Genomic DNA, 14067 nt, shown 5'->3' on the forward strand with positions numbered 1-14067 from the left:
AAAGCAGCAACACTCTGCCTCATGTGGTTTATTAGGAAAAGTGATCTATTTTTTTTAACTGCAACACTAGGTTGAACTTGCATATGTGAATCAACACATCCCTCATGAAAAACAGGAAGTGGATGTATAAGGACTGGTATGTGACAAGTGATATGACCTTATTAAATGTAAAGAAACAGTGGAACATCCAAATAGTACTCCCGTTCCCCATCTTTTTAGTTCAATTTTTTATTTTTAGTGGAAAAAATTGTGACAGTTTCAGCCCTGTCCTGTAGGCCACCAAAGAGCATCCCCAAGATACCATCACAAACACACCAATAATTTTTACACAGTATTGCAGATATATGTAGATCCTCCATGTATAACTCTGCTGGTTCCAGTAAGCGTGAGGCAGTAACCTGTCTGATGGACTGAAGGCAAGCACTTAAAGGACCACAACTCAAGAGGAATAAAAGTTGAAGTCTGTTTTTCAGACAAATACAAAACAGACATCAGTGTCCATGATTCTCACCATAAAACAGACTCTGTTTTCCCCATCATCCATTTATGGGCACTGGTTCTATTGCATTTTGCCATATAATTCAGATAAAATCCTGAATAGAAGAGAGACAGCTGTGTATTCACATGAACACTCCTGTTAGTGGATAATTCATGATAGTAGGTGGTGTCATAGAATTCATGATAGTAGGGATAATTCTTGATAGTAGGTGGTGCCATAAAATTCATTTTGCCAGATTTTACTACAAAGCACATCATCTCCTCAGGCAAAGACCTTGGCTTTTTATATCTTTAAAATATCTTGCTTATCTGTGGAGCTCTATAAAGTCAAATATATGAAAAAGAAGAGCACTATACCAAGAAAACCTACAGCCCTGGCTGCTATATTACCAGACTCTGTCCATCTAAAACTTCAACTCAAAGTAAAACAACAGCCTTAAAAAGGCAAAAATTTGAGCAGCCTAATTCCACAAATTGCTCAATATCTGACCTTTTAAGCACCCAGTCTTGTCATACCTAAAAGATAAATAAAATATATCACCAAAAACTATTTGCAAGAAATAAGCTCAGATTTGGGGGTGGATCTCTCTTAAAAATCCCTTCCTATTTTTTTCTTGCTGCCCTAAAGCTGATAAAAATTGGTCTTTCATGTTCTTGACAAGAGATAAAGATGAATGGGAAAGTCATGTCAGGATCAGATTTTATTTACGATCTTGTAAGTTCAGGACTGTGCACATGCATGATTTGCTTCTGGACTCATCTCAAAATGAACAAATGAGAAATGAAAGATTTCCCTGAGGACCTGCAGAAATATACATGAAAAACAGGTTTATCTAAAGAAACATGCATTTCTGGAGGAAAATGGTGTTAGCATGAATTTTATATCAGATCTTTACTTTATAGAGAGCGCTACATAAAATATTGTTGGCCAGATTGCTGCTGGTTTAAAAAGTCTTTTGTTATTCCTTTGTATGAAATAATCTTGTTGAGAAAATGCTGTTTCCATGTGCTAGGTGACAGATTTCATTTCATCTTCATTATGTGTGTTTCCAACTCCTGGCTGGTACTGCAGTTAATGCTCCCCATAGTCAGACTTCCACAAGCACTGGATAAAATATCTTGAAAATACCTGAACATGTTAAAACCAGTGTTGTGATTAAAAATAAGATAGAGTGCAAGGTAATGCCTTTACCTCTTAACTTTTTCAGAACAAAAATCCACAAATAAATTTCACTGACGAGGTTTACTGACAACTGAGCATTTAGGTTCCATCTGCTTGGAAGAAAGATAATCTTCTAATGCAGAACACATAATCATAATTTAAGACTTCAGTGAGTTCTTCCCCTCATGGATTCTCCTAGTTTGCAGACAAAATCCTGAAGATCCTTTCAGTGCACTTGGGTAAGTCAGTATAAGAGGCAATCTCTAAAAGTTTGATGAGAATGTCACTTGTTTGTCCTTCATTTACTGTAGACCGTGGTCAGTGCTCCCTGTCATTATCCTCTAAAAATAGATATTATAGCAGCAAAGTGATGACAGGCATCAGCACAGAGCAGAAAGTAACTTGGGGGTCCTTTGCTTCAAATGCTATGTTGGAATCTTGTCTTTAATACATTAAAGTGAAAATATTCAGATATTTGAGCTTTTGAGCTATTTCTACTGGATGAGTGACATTTAGATCTAAAATTTATTTTTCTCCTTCCTTTCTGAAGAGTATTGGGTTATTCTTCATCCTGATCTTACCATAAGAAGTGTTAAAATCTATTTCTTTTAAGCTAAACATATTGTTTTATTAAAATTCTCTAGCTAGAAAAGATTACAGTTTGAAGTCCTAATTCAGGAAAATATTTCCTTTTTTAGATGGAATTTAAATGCTCATGCTTCTAAACTAGAGCTGAACTTTCATCTGTTTTTAAGCACATTTCTGAACCAAGAGCTAAAAAAATTCACACATAATTATCTTGTACTGAAAACAGAAGATGATGCCTTATTAATAGAAAAGAGAATAAAGTAGGAAAAATTCCTGAAGCTTGGCATTCGCAAGGGCTTTGAAAGCAGGGAAAAGGAAAGAACAGTTTGTTGGCAAGGAGAGAAAAAAAAAATCACAAGGATTTCATCACGGGAAGAACGAGAGGAAATGATCTCATCTACTTCTTCATTTGCTCTTCTGTGAAAAATTATGCCCTAGCAAGAGCACTGGGAGAACATGCCCATGATGTCTGAGCAAAAACTCACTAATATCTGGAATAAAGCTTATTTTCATTTCATGTGGACAAGTTGCAACAGTCTGCTGAGAGATGTGATAAGTTAACACCAAAGTTTCCTAATGGTAAAAGAAATTCTTAGGACCTTAATTCTCACTCTTCTGCAAATTCACTGCCCCATTCTTTACCATTAATACAAAACAAAATGTCTGATTTCCATTTCCTTATCAAAACTATAAATCAGATTTTGGCAGTTGTGAATTATACCACCAGAAGAGCGAGAAAAGTTTAAAATACCATTTTAACACAGCCCTTATTGAAAGCAATAGTGAAATAATCTTTCCTCTTAAAATCTCAACTGGCTTAGATATGCTGTCACCCAGAGTGTCACATTCTTTGCTCATACCTTGACAATCTTCAAAGGAAAATCAAAAAGACATAGCCCTGCAAAACTGCCCCCTCCCTGCATACAACAGGTACAATACTTTCCCTGGTGCTGTCTTCCCACTGTCCCAGAATAATGAGGATGGCCTGACATCCAGCAAGGATGTCTGAGCTCATTCCCCAAATCAGTTGCTATTTCTGATCTGCTGCCTTGCACAATGAGACTTTTTCAGCGATGCCGAAAAAATTATGGTGAGCTACAGAGAGAAAGACCATGTACACTGCAGCTGAGCCATGGAAGCTTTGGAAAGTCAGAAACCTTGGAGAACTGGTGAAAAGCAATCCAGAATGTGGAGAATGATAGAGTACTGCAGCAAAGAACTCACAGAAAGGACCTCTAAAATCACCACTGCCTTGTGTTCCAAGAGGAACCACCAGACACCCCCAGGGCTTGTGTTCTGTGACACAAGCTGGGAAGCTGGGAAGGAGATGGAGGGACCCTGACACCCAGAAACCAATGAACAACACCTCCAACTCCTTAGCAAAATAGCTCTCTCCCATAATATTTTCATAGAGCTCTACCAAACCAGCTGCTATGCCACATGAAATGGTTTTCGTCCTTGTATTAAGCATAATTTAAATGATCCAATTATTACTTTTGTATTCAAAGATGGCTTATTTTCATGCAGATTTATGTTTCGTTATGCATAGAAGACATTCTTAATTGTGCTGAAAGAACTGCAAATTTAATTAAAGTTTGCCATTCCAAGCATAAAATAGATTAAAGAAAATGCTGACAACAGTAAAATAAATATTCAACTATTTAATTTAACATTTATTTTTAATCCAAACATCAAAATAACCTTGTTTCTAATTACAATTTCATGACAGAATGTCTTGAAGAAGTATTTGTCTCTATTTCCTTCCAATCTGCAAAGCTGAAACACACTAGCTTATTTATAAAACTGTTGATTAATAAATCTGTTCCAGCTGTATTACTGTATGTTATGAAGAACATAGATTGATGTATGTAAACAACCATTATAATTTTAAAACCCCCAAAGTCTTCACAAGCAGAAATCCCATCAAATAAATTGCAGGACAATTATACACCTAAATCTTATTGAAGAAGGAAAAATAAGGGGCAAACATAGCTAGTGAGGTCCAGAGATCTGTGGCAATTTATAGCAGATGGAGAGATCAACTAAATATTTATTATAAGTTACTTGTGGTTCCTTGAACTGGGTATCATTAGACTCAACCATGAGCTGTAACTTTGACAATAAGCAAATCCTCAGTTTCATAAAAAGTTACATTCAAAAGAGGCCTGAAGAAAGAATCTGGCCTGGTTCTACTGAAACTAATTGGAAAATCTCCAATTAAGTTAAGCTGCTTAGTATTGATTTTAATTTTATAGTCAATAAATTTAATAACTTATATTTAGCAGCTGGGGGAAAAAGAAAGGTAGACAGGCAGATTTCCTCTCATTCAGATGCAGTAAGTCTGGCTCTAACTCAGAGTTCTAAATAAACCACAAAAATTATGAATACTAACTTAACCCTTGATGTAATTCAGAAGCATTAGTTGAGAAGAAATATACAGGCTTTGTATGACATTTCTCCAACAGATTTGGAGGAAACAAAAGTGCCTTACCAGTCTAACAAATATCCCAAAAGTCAGAAAATTTGGAGGAAAAAATAAAATACTTTCCCCAGTTATCCACAATAACATTTTTTGCAATGTCTGAATAAATTGTCTTCCATGGTTTTTGGTGCTTCTTCCTTCCACCTTAAGCAACACATTCAGGAGCTAAGGTATTATTTACATCTGAGTGACAACATCCAGCTATTATGAGTTTTAGGACCACCACTTGTAGAAGCCACAGCAATCACAGCACGTTTCTGGTTTGAAGGCCACAAGCTCAGCTGGAGCAGTCTGAGTGACACAAGCCTCATCCAAAGGCACTCAGGACTGCCACCACAAACTGCTGGCCAACCCCTGTTCATTTCTCATTTTAATTACTTCTTGTCAACACAGTTGAGCAAAGAAAACCTCTAGATGGAAAATGTAAATTCTGCAGACCTCTTTCCTCTATGTAACTTCATTGTGAAAGGACAGAAAAGTTTCTTTTTGCAAGGAAACCAAGACTGGAATACAGAAAGAACTGCAAACTGATAGAATCAGCCTACAGTGAGAGCTCTCTGTATATCAAACTTTACCATGGTGTATACACATTTAGATATAATAAAGTGTGACAGATACTTTGACGTTTTCCTTATTTATCTTTATAAGCTATATATGTTAGTACCAAGAAAATCTCAAACAAAGAGAAAAAATTCCCATCCAAAATCAAAAATTTAATAGAACAAATGAGGAATTTAAGTCAGTATAAGGGATTATTAAATCTTTCACAAAATAAGAAGCAATCAAGAAGGGAAGTAGGAAGGAGCTACATATTTTTCAGAGAGGAATAAAACTGGAACCCTTCACCAAGAAAACCATTGAACTGAACAACAGCAGCTCTTTCCCACTGAAATATGTATATTGTAAGGAAAGTTTGATCTGGAATCCAGCAGAACTGGTAGATGAAAACCCTATTTGGATGTAATACCAAGTTAACAAATCACTTTATATCAACACTGTTAGAACAAACAAAACAACCCAAACTTATTCAAGTAACCACTGAATTCATCAACCCAGAACTATTCTTTCATGAAGAGCAGTTCATATTTTAGTAGCACTTTTTATACAAATACCAATATACACAGAGGCAATTCATAAAGCTTTTTTTTCTTTCCTTTCTGTGTTACAAGATTTATTTTAGAAAACTCTACATGGTATTATCGATCAAAACTCTTTTTGACAATGTAATAGCCTCCAAAATCTCTAAATACTATAAGAAACAAAGAATGCACTGCATTATACAGGCTTCCAGACTATCACACTTCAGACTCCTGAAGCCAACAATAAAAATACCATGACATGAATCAGCCTGGACCTTTTGTTTTGAATAGTCCATAAATTACCAATGCAGCTGTTTAAAACAGAAGGAATATCAAAAGACAGGATTGCACATAAACAGGTAGTAACAGAGCAGTTTAAGGGTTGGAAAACCTCTACTGCCAAAACCAGCATGGCACTTCACCTTCCTGGGAACCAGGCAACACCTCCACACACATCTAAATACAAACTTCCCCATCATTGAATCAGAAGGTTTTGGGAAGAGAAATCAAGCACACAAGTCATAACATGTGGAATTACAAATGAAACATAGAAAACAACGAGGATTTTGGAGTTTTGATTTAGAGGCTCTTTGATTAGGAAGGGTTGGCTTACCTGTTTAACATCATATGCAAGAAGAACAAATCTTAGGTCTGGTGAAACAGAGTATCTTGATGCTTTGAAGGTTACCTGCAATGAAATAACAAACAGTAAAAGTGAGCTAGCAAAAGGAAAGTAATAAGATCCCCTTTCCCAAATGTTTCTGCACCTCATTTAAGAACTTCCCATTCACAAGACAGAATTGGTTTAGAAAACCAATATAATTTTCACAAAAGAAGGGCTCACTAAATAATTAGTCTAATTAGCTGGCATCAGTACAATGTCAACAGAAGAATCTGGCTTCAACATTAAATACCATTGAGACGCTGATGAGATTTTGATCATCACTACAAGCACTATGTTCAAGGACAACAACTACAACCAAGTCATTCCCAGAGGATGAAGGAAGACACTTTGGTTGGAATGATTAAAAGAGAGATTCATCACTAGGCTGGCCTTACAGATAATATGCAAGAAAAAGAATAGGTGTGCACTACATCTCTGCTGCTTTTCTTTGAACATCACATATACAAACATTTTGCAGAACAACTTGGACCAAAGCAAAAGTCTTTCTTAAAATAAAGAAAATTCTTAGCAGAGAGAAAAGTAAAACATAAGGTAGCATTATAAAACTAATAATGCTTTACATCCACTCAAGACTACATGACACCCAATCGAATTCAAGATTGTAATTTCATCAAGGGGTAATGTTGATGTCAGAAATAATTTAATGAATCCACTGCATGAGAAAGAGAAGAATGTGCTTTAAAGGGCACTGAAGGAAGTAATTTTAAATTAATCTCAAGACATCTATTTGCACAATGAAAGGAAAAGGAAGAAATAAAAAATGCAGATAACAATAGAAACAAAAGCAGGACAGCAAAAAATAACAAAACCACGAAGCCATAAAACGAAAACAAATAAAAACAGCTATGTAGAACAAGATCTATCCACTATTTGATTTCTTAAGGATCTTGTTCTTCTTAGCCTAATCCCACCACCAAACTAATGCATTCAACAGGGGTTTAAAGGTACACGAGCAGGAAGACACAAACTATTACATTCAGAGTAGCTAAGGAGCTATACCTGGAAAAAAGTAGCTTCCAATAAACTGAAAATATTAAATATTGTGATATACAAATTAAACTCAGGTTCCTAAGTAATATAGTTAGAATCAAGCTATCCAAAGGAATTAAAGGGAAAAATATTTTTGAAGATAAGCTGTTTGATTCATCAGCACAACAGAATCAAAACTCAGAAGATAATTTTGCAGTCTTGAGAAAGAAAGGAAAAAAAAAGGACAACACACCTTTAACAATTCTTTAATATCTGCAAAGCATCCAGAACAGATTTCTACTGTGCACAAATTTGCTTTCATGAGTTTATCATCTTTAAGCAGAGACTATGTTAATCTATGAGTAACATTCCCTTCTCCTGGCACTTCACTGAAAATATTTTCAGATGTGAAATTTGCCTTCTTTCTAGCAGTTTATTAATTATTGCCCCACTGCCTCAGCGTTCAGCACCACATAACCCAGGCAACTTTCCAAATTCATTCCCAGGGAGCGCAGCTCCTACCAGCTCACACATTTAGCAAGAATCTGCAGTCCCTGATGGTGCCACCCCAAAGGTAATGAGGCTCTTCCTGCAAACAGCTGAGCAGCTCAGCTGCAAGCTATTGGCACTGCCAGGCAATACCAGCAAGAACTACTTGCATATTCAAGTACAGAGGGTTGTGGATTTGAGATTTAAAGTCTTTTGAATCCCACTAACCTTGTTTATCCAGCTTGCACTCACCTGTGAAATTTTATTTCCCTCCAGACACAAGCTGCACATTCAGTGCGAAAAACTGCATGGTAATGGGTTTGGGCAAAATAGTTTGTTTTTTGTTAGCATAATGGCATAATTCTTGGTAAAGGGAGTATAAAGATGTGTCATAGTTTTTAATGTTTTACCTCAGAAATAAGAAACTGAAATGATATCAGCAGAAATCATGTGCTCATTGCCAAAGCTGATATCAACGCTGATTTCTTTAAATTATCATAAAAACATTAATAGCCCTTTCATTTAAGCCTGATTTACAATCAAGCCTTTAATAAAATAGACATTTAATTCAAATAGAATTGCAGAGAGATTTAAGCAACTTAAAGTGATTACAATTTCCTCAAAATTCTGGTTTTGAAGGGTTTTTTTTGGTAAAGACACAATTTTGACAATTAATTCAGAAACTCTCACTTATATGCATAGAAGAAGCCTTTATACATTAAAAACAGAAAATTAAAACAATCACCTGACTCATTCCTCCTGCACGTAAACTCACTATCTGTGAGTCACTTAAACAAAAGACAGAATTCTTTTTTTTTCCCTACAGCCATGTCTAAGGGATTTCATCAACCATCAGCTGCCTGACCCCCTGGCTGAGGAGATTAGACCAGCTGGTGAAGGGCTCAAAGAGAAAGAAAGTTTCAGTCCCGGCTGTAGGAGATGCGTTCTATGCCACACAAACTTTGGGGAGATCATCTACTGGGCCAGTCTCTACAGGAGTTAGATATATTTATTCATTAAAAAGAAGCTCGTGAGGACTCTGACCCCAAGGGTTTATTCTCTTCTCAGGAGAACACATTTTTGAGTTTAAAAGGAAGTGTTCGGGAAACACCACACTGGAAATACACAGGGAATTAAAAACCCTCAGGTGTCTTGTTATCTGGAGGATGGTTGTTCCACGGGTCAGCATATCCACAATTTTTCAAGCTTCTTGCTTTGTCAGGAAGTCATTTAGCCTTCATTAAGGAAGACAGACCTAAATGCTGCCCCAGGTGACTATAACCCTATGGGTTTGCTGTGCTTTATCTCTAGGAAATGGAATTTTGGAAAAATAAGCTGTGAAAGTGGGAGAAACAGAGCTGCCTAATTAGGCAGAGTCCAGGGATGCAGAAGCAGGGCTGGTTTCCCTCTGCATCACTGCTCAGTATCAGCAGTGATGATACTGATACACACTGGGGCAGTCCTGCTCTGTGCACTCCATGCACACCCTAATCCCCTTCCAAACCCAACAGAGGCAAGGCAGAACACAAGGGAAGGGAGTTTCCTTGTTTCCCTTTACCCAGCCCCATCAGGAGTTGAAATCCCTATGGAAAACATCAGCTCCATGCAACCAGAAAACACTTGGACTGGAGAAATTGCTGTAATCCTTAAAGTGGTCACAGTCCACACTATTGCGTAATTCTGAGACAAAATAAATGTGGGGTTTTTTAACACTTGTGCACTGTCATCCCTGCTTAATTCACACACCTGTCAGCCATTTTTCCTATATTGCTACATTCAACAGAATTTCACTTTTTCAGACATAAATGATCCTTATACCCCATCTTTCATTCCTCACTCAACCAAATCCCCCACTGACTGCAAAACCAGGTCTAACCATATGAAACATTGTATTTCTAGGTTTCTTTGAAATACCTCCTGTGTTAGCAGTTTTAATTCTTCTCTTGACAGTGATGCATGATGTGATGACTTCAGTGGTCTCACTGCCACCATAGACTGCAACAGTAAAAGCCAAATTCAGGCAAAAAGACAGAGAATTTGAACAGGCTTTTGTCATTCAGCTTTCCAGTTTCCTTCACTCATCCACCGTTCAAGAATTGCTAAAATATAGTTTTGCATGGAAAAGAAGAATTGGCTTTTTCTACCTCTCTATATGGATGATTAAAATGCAGCATAGAATTCCAGTGAACAATATATTCTCAAGTTTGATTTCCAATGTCAATATTTTTTTCTTTTTCTAACTTTGCATGTTATATGTGTCTTCCTGTTAACAGTAATATCTGTTATGATTGTGTTTAAGAGAAATTTTAGTCTTGGTTCAGGCTCTGAATCCTCAGCAAGGGCCCCTAGTATCAGCTCTTTTTATTTCTCCTGTTTTCTTAAACCCTAGTTATGAGCTACTGATGTACTGGTGATTCTCTTCATCTTTCACATACTATAAAATTTTAGGGTTACTGGTTTTGTGGATTATGGAACTACTATGAATTGTGGAACTACTATGACTTTTAAATCAGTGCCTTATTCATAATCTTTCAAAAACATGGTATACAGCAAACAGATGAAGTTATCTGTAATACAGTCTAGCCCTGAGTTGTAAAACTATTCTTGTAACATGTATACTTTACAGTATTGTTTTTCCATAGTTTCAGTTGGATGGTTTTAAGTGAAATAATATATCATAGTTAAAACTGAGTTTTAAAAATATTCATTGTTGTGGAGTCTGCTTATTTGTCTGGTTTGGGTTTTTTTCCTTTAGGTTTACCTCTCCTGCTGTTTCAGTTTCTTGTGCTTCTGTTTTCCCCAGAAACTTTAATCTTCCACAGTCCTGTTATTCTCCTTCTCCAGCTTTTGTTTAGTGCTCCCTTAACATACACTTAGGCTTTATTTTTTTATTTTTTTATTATTCATTCAGAATGAAATATTTTAAGACCTTCAGGAATGTTACTTTAGAGCTTGGTGGCAACCAGGAAATTATACATCCCTCTATTGCACATCTACATCTATATCAGAAATTTAATTTAATGATGCAGTGGAATCTCAGTGGATGGGGGTTCATCAGCATTCACAGGTATCCAGCTCCATTTATCAGACAGAAATTGGTCAAATGGCATAAAAGGAGTCAGGTAGGATGGAATGACAGGAGCTGCAAGAGGAGAAGGCATTTGGCATGTCACAGTTCCCTTGGCAGGCACTGGCAGTCCAGGGAACAATGGGATTCTCCTTCACTGCCACTGCTGTGACTGAAAGGAGAAGATGGACCATGAGGAAACAGCAGAGTGGAGCCGAGCAGAAGAGCAAGGCTTGTAGCACTGAAAACAGGGAGAGACAGGTTGTAATTAGAAAAATGTGCTATAATTGGAATGATGAAAAATTTGGGTTTCCAAGGTTACGTTTCTTAATGTGGTGCTTCTTGCGTCACCTGAGCATTTAATCTAGACCCAAAAAATTCTGCAATGCCAGGTGTTGGAACTGTTAACCCTCAGGTTTCCTGTCCAGTTTAAAGGACAAATATGATTAAAGCATGATATCAGCTGACTTCTATGCTATGGATGGGTGGCAGGAACCAAATTCCCCAAATCCACCTGGAGCTGTAGGACATAAAAATAGACATGAACCAACCATGAGCCCTGCACCATGGCCTCCCTGATAGACAATAACCTCTAACCAGTCAATCACAGAAGCTTCCCCCCTCACATTTCCCAGTAACACAGACATAGCTGACCCTTAACTATATCAAGGAACATTCTTACCACAAATAGTATTTAGAGAAATCCCACACAGAGTTGCTGTAACCTGATGTTTTCACATATTTTATGGTGAAACCTCCTTCTTGGATAAAACTTGGACAAAAAACAATGGCCACCACCAAGTCACAGTGACTGCAAACCCTTCCTTTTTAGGCTTTCCCACCTTCATGCACAGTGGTGCACTGTAACAATAAACCCTTCCTCATAAAAGCCCCTCTACTGAAAAGGCTGTGCTGAAAGGGTTATTGGACATTCAGAGGAGCAGGGGAGAGTAGAGAGAATGTTACAATATTCATAATTACCTATTTACAACATGTGTGGGTCATTAAAATGTCCAGTGTTGCGACAACTATTAATATTTATGTGGTTATATAATGTCATTTAATGTATTTACTATTATTCACCTTTCATTAATATCTTATGCGAGGTTCTTAAAATACAATCATGTAACCTACTCTTGCAATTAAATCTACATTAATCAACAAAGGAACTGTAATTTCATTATGATGCTGCACTGAGTTTCATGTCAAAAGAGAAAGGTGGTGTGGTGGTGGGGAGCACAAAACAAAACAAAAAAATATCCAAAGGAAGAGAACAAGCAGGGCTGTTTATCTGTAAAACACCAGAAAAGAGTCCCTGCCAAAAGCTCTGCTCAGACTGAAGCTCTCATTCTCTGCTTTTGGCTGCAAGGCCCCCACAGGGCTTTCACAGCTGGGCTGCCACTGCCTGGCCGTGGTTCTGGAGCCAAGACTGCTCCTGCTCTGTCACCTTCTGACACCAAGAGCAGGCAGCAAGGTCCTTCCCTCTCCACCTTTGTGTAAAAATGATCCACAGCAACACAACAGCTCCAGGATGTGCTCCTGACAAGCCTCTGGAAACAGGTTTGAAACTCAGCAATAATTGTTTGCCATGCACCACGATGCAGTTTCCCTTTGAGCTTAAGAGCTGCGGAAAGGCACAGAAATCAAAGGGAACAGCAAGTTAGGAATAACTAGGGGTTAGAAAAGCCCAAAGCACACAGCTGGGGGAAAGTTGTAGTAAATACAGGTCCCTATTCTAGAGCTCACAAACTGAAAACAATGCCACTTGTATTGCCTGGTATTGAAAACAAATCAATAGATTCAAAATATATCCCATCATGCACACTCCAAAGCCTTGAGGAGTCCCAGTAGACTCAATTCTGACAGAGGACCCTGTTTGTTAGAGTGTGTGCACCGCAAGAGCAGTGAAGCTGAGGGCTAACAAAAGTCTTATGACTTTCATAATTACTGCAGCTTTTTAAAGAGGGAGAAATGAAGGCAAAACTTCAGCAGGTTTCTTTCAGAGAATTCAACACATTTGGAAAGTTCCATACGAGAACACACAGTCCCTACACACATTTTCTATCCGCTCTGTGCTTGCTTTTTCCAGTTTTTGTGTTTAAGGGTTGCAAAACAGGCTTGAGAAGCTCAGCTAGAATAAGGAACCAGATGGACAACTTTCCCTGAGCTAAAGGATCCATGTGGTCCTCCATGCCCTCCTCACCAGCTTGGGCTGTGTGTGAATTGATAACCTGCTTTTACTGACCTTAGGGAACAGCTGATGGCAAAAGCATTCAATAAAATGCTTGCTAAACACTGAAATTTCTTAGCTAAATATGGCACAATGCCACTGATTTTGGAAGTGTGAACTGCAATAAAGAATTGCCAAATGCTGAAAAGCTGGTAGGTTGTCACGTAGGATCACGGTGATAGGCAGCCCAGGCAGATGATAGAGAACATATTGCAATCATGTATCGAGGCAGCATCTCAAACACCAGGATGCCACACAGTGATTAATGTCTAGGGCTTTTTCGGGCTCCTCTTAACAGGAGACTGGTCCAGCCTCCAGCTGTGAACATTTATATGCTGCTGGCTAAGGATATTAACTGTTTATTAGACAGCTGAAACAGGAGGGACTACATGGATACAGTCAGAGGAAAATGTGTATTAAACATCCTTAAATAATAACACCCAGAGATGCCAAAAAACATTCTTTGTGCTTTGCAACCTATACTTTTCACTTATGGCACTGTATTTGTTACCCATAATATTGCTTTGCTGATAGTTTAATTATATTAAACTGTTTTACTAATTGATTACAGAAAAGGATTCTGTTCCAGAAGGACAAATAAGTGCAAGAATTTCTTCTACTTCTAAATAAAACCTGATTACACTGGAAAAAAGGACTTTAATTCAGGAACTTGGGATAGATACTTCCCCTGTGAAAGAGAAGTGGGCATCCTAGAAATACAAAACATTAGCCTTTCTTCTTTCCAGGTGCATGACTATTATTAATGGTACCTTTAAATGTTGGGAGATTTACATATCTTTATATATGTTAACATAGGG

The 14067-nt window shown here is 37.5% G+C and overlaps 1 protein-coding gene across 8 annotated transcripts in view; it reads right to left on the reverse strand.

Moving 5' to 3' along the window:
* DPP10 (dipeptidyl peptidase like 10) overlaps positions 1–14067 on the reverse strand; it is a 430530-nt gene that overhangs the window by 108244 nt on the left and 308219 nt on the right. For 6 of the 8 annotated variants that reach the window (XM_064435154.1, XM_064435153.1, XM_064435156.1 and 3 more), the window contains one exon: positions 6423–6497. In XM_064435154.1, the coding sequence (XP_064291224.1) occupies positions 6423–6497 (75 nt within the window). Of the gene's footprint in view, positions 1–6422; positions 6498–7716; positions 8021–9866; positions 9960–14067 lie in introns of those variants that run through there. The other 2 variants (XM_064435160.1, XM_064435161.1) reach the window with 2 other exon arrangements.

The sequence above is a fragment of the Passer domesticus genome, chromosome 10 (assembly GCF_036417665.1).
Source record: "Passer domesticus isolate bPasDom1 chromosome 10, bPasDom1.hap1, whole genome shotgun sequence".
Classification (NCBI taxonomy): domain Eukaryota; kingdom Metazoa; phylum Chordata; class Aves; order Passeriformes; family Passeridae; genus Passer; species Passer domesticus.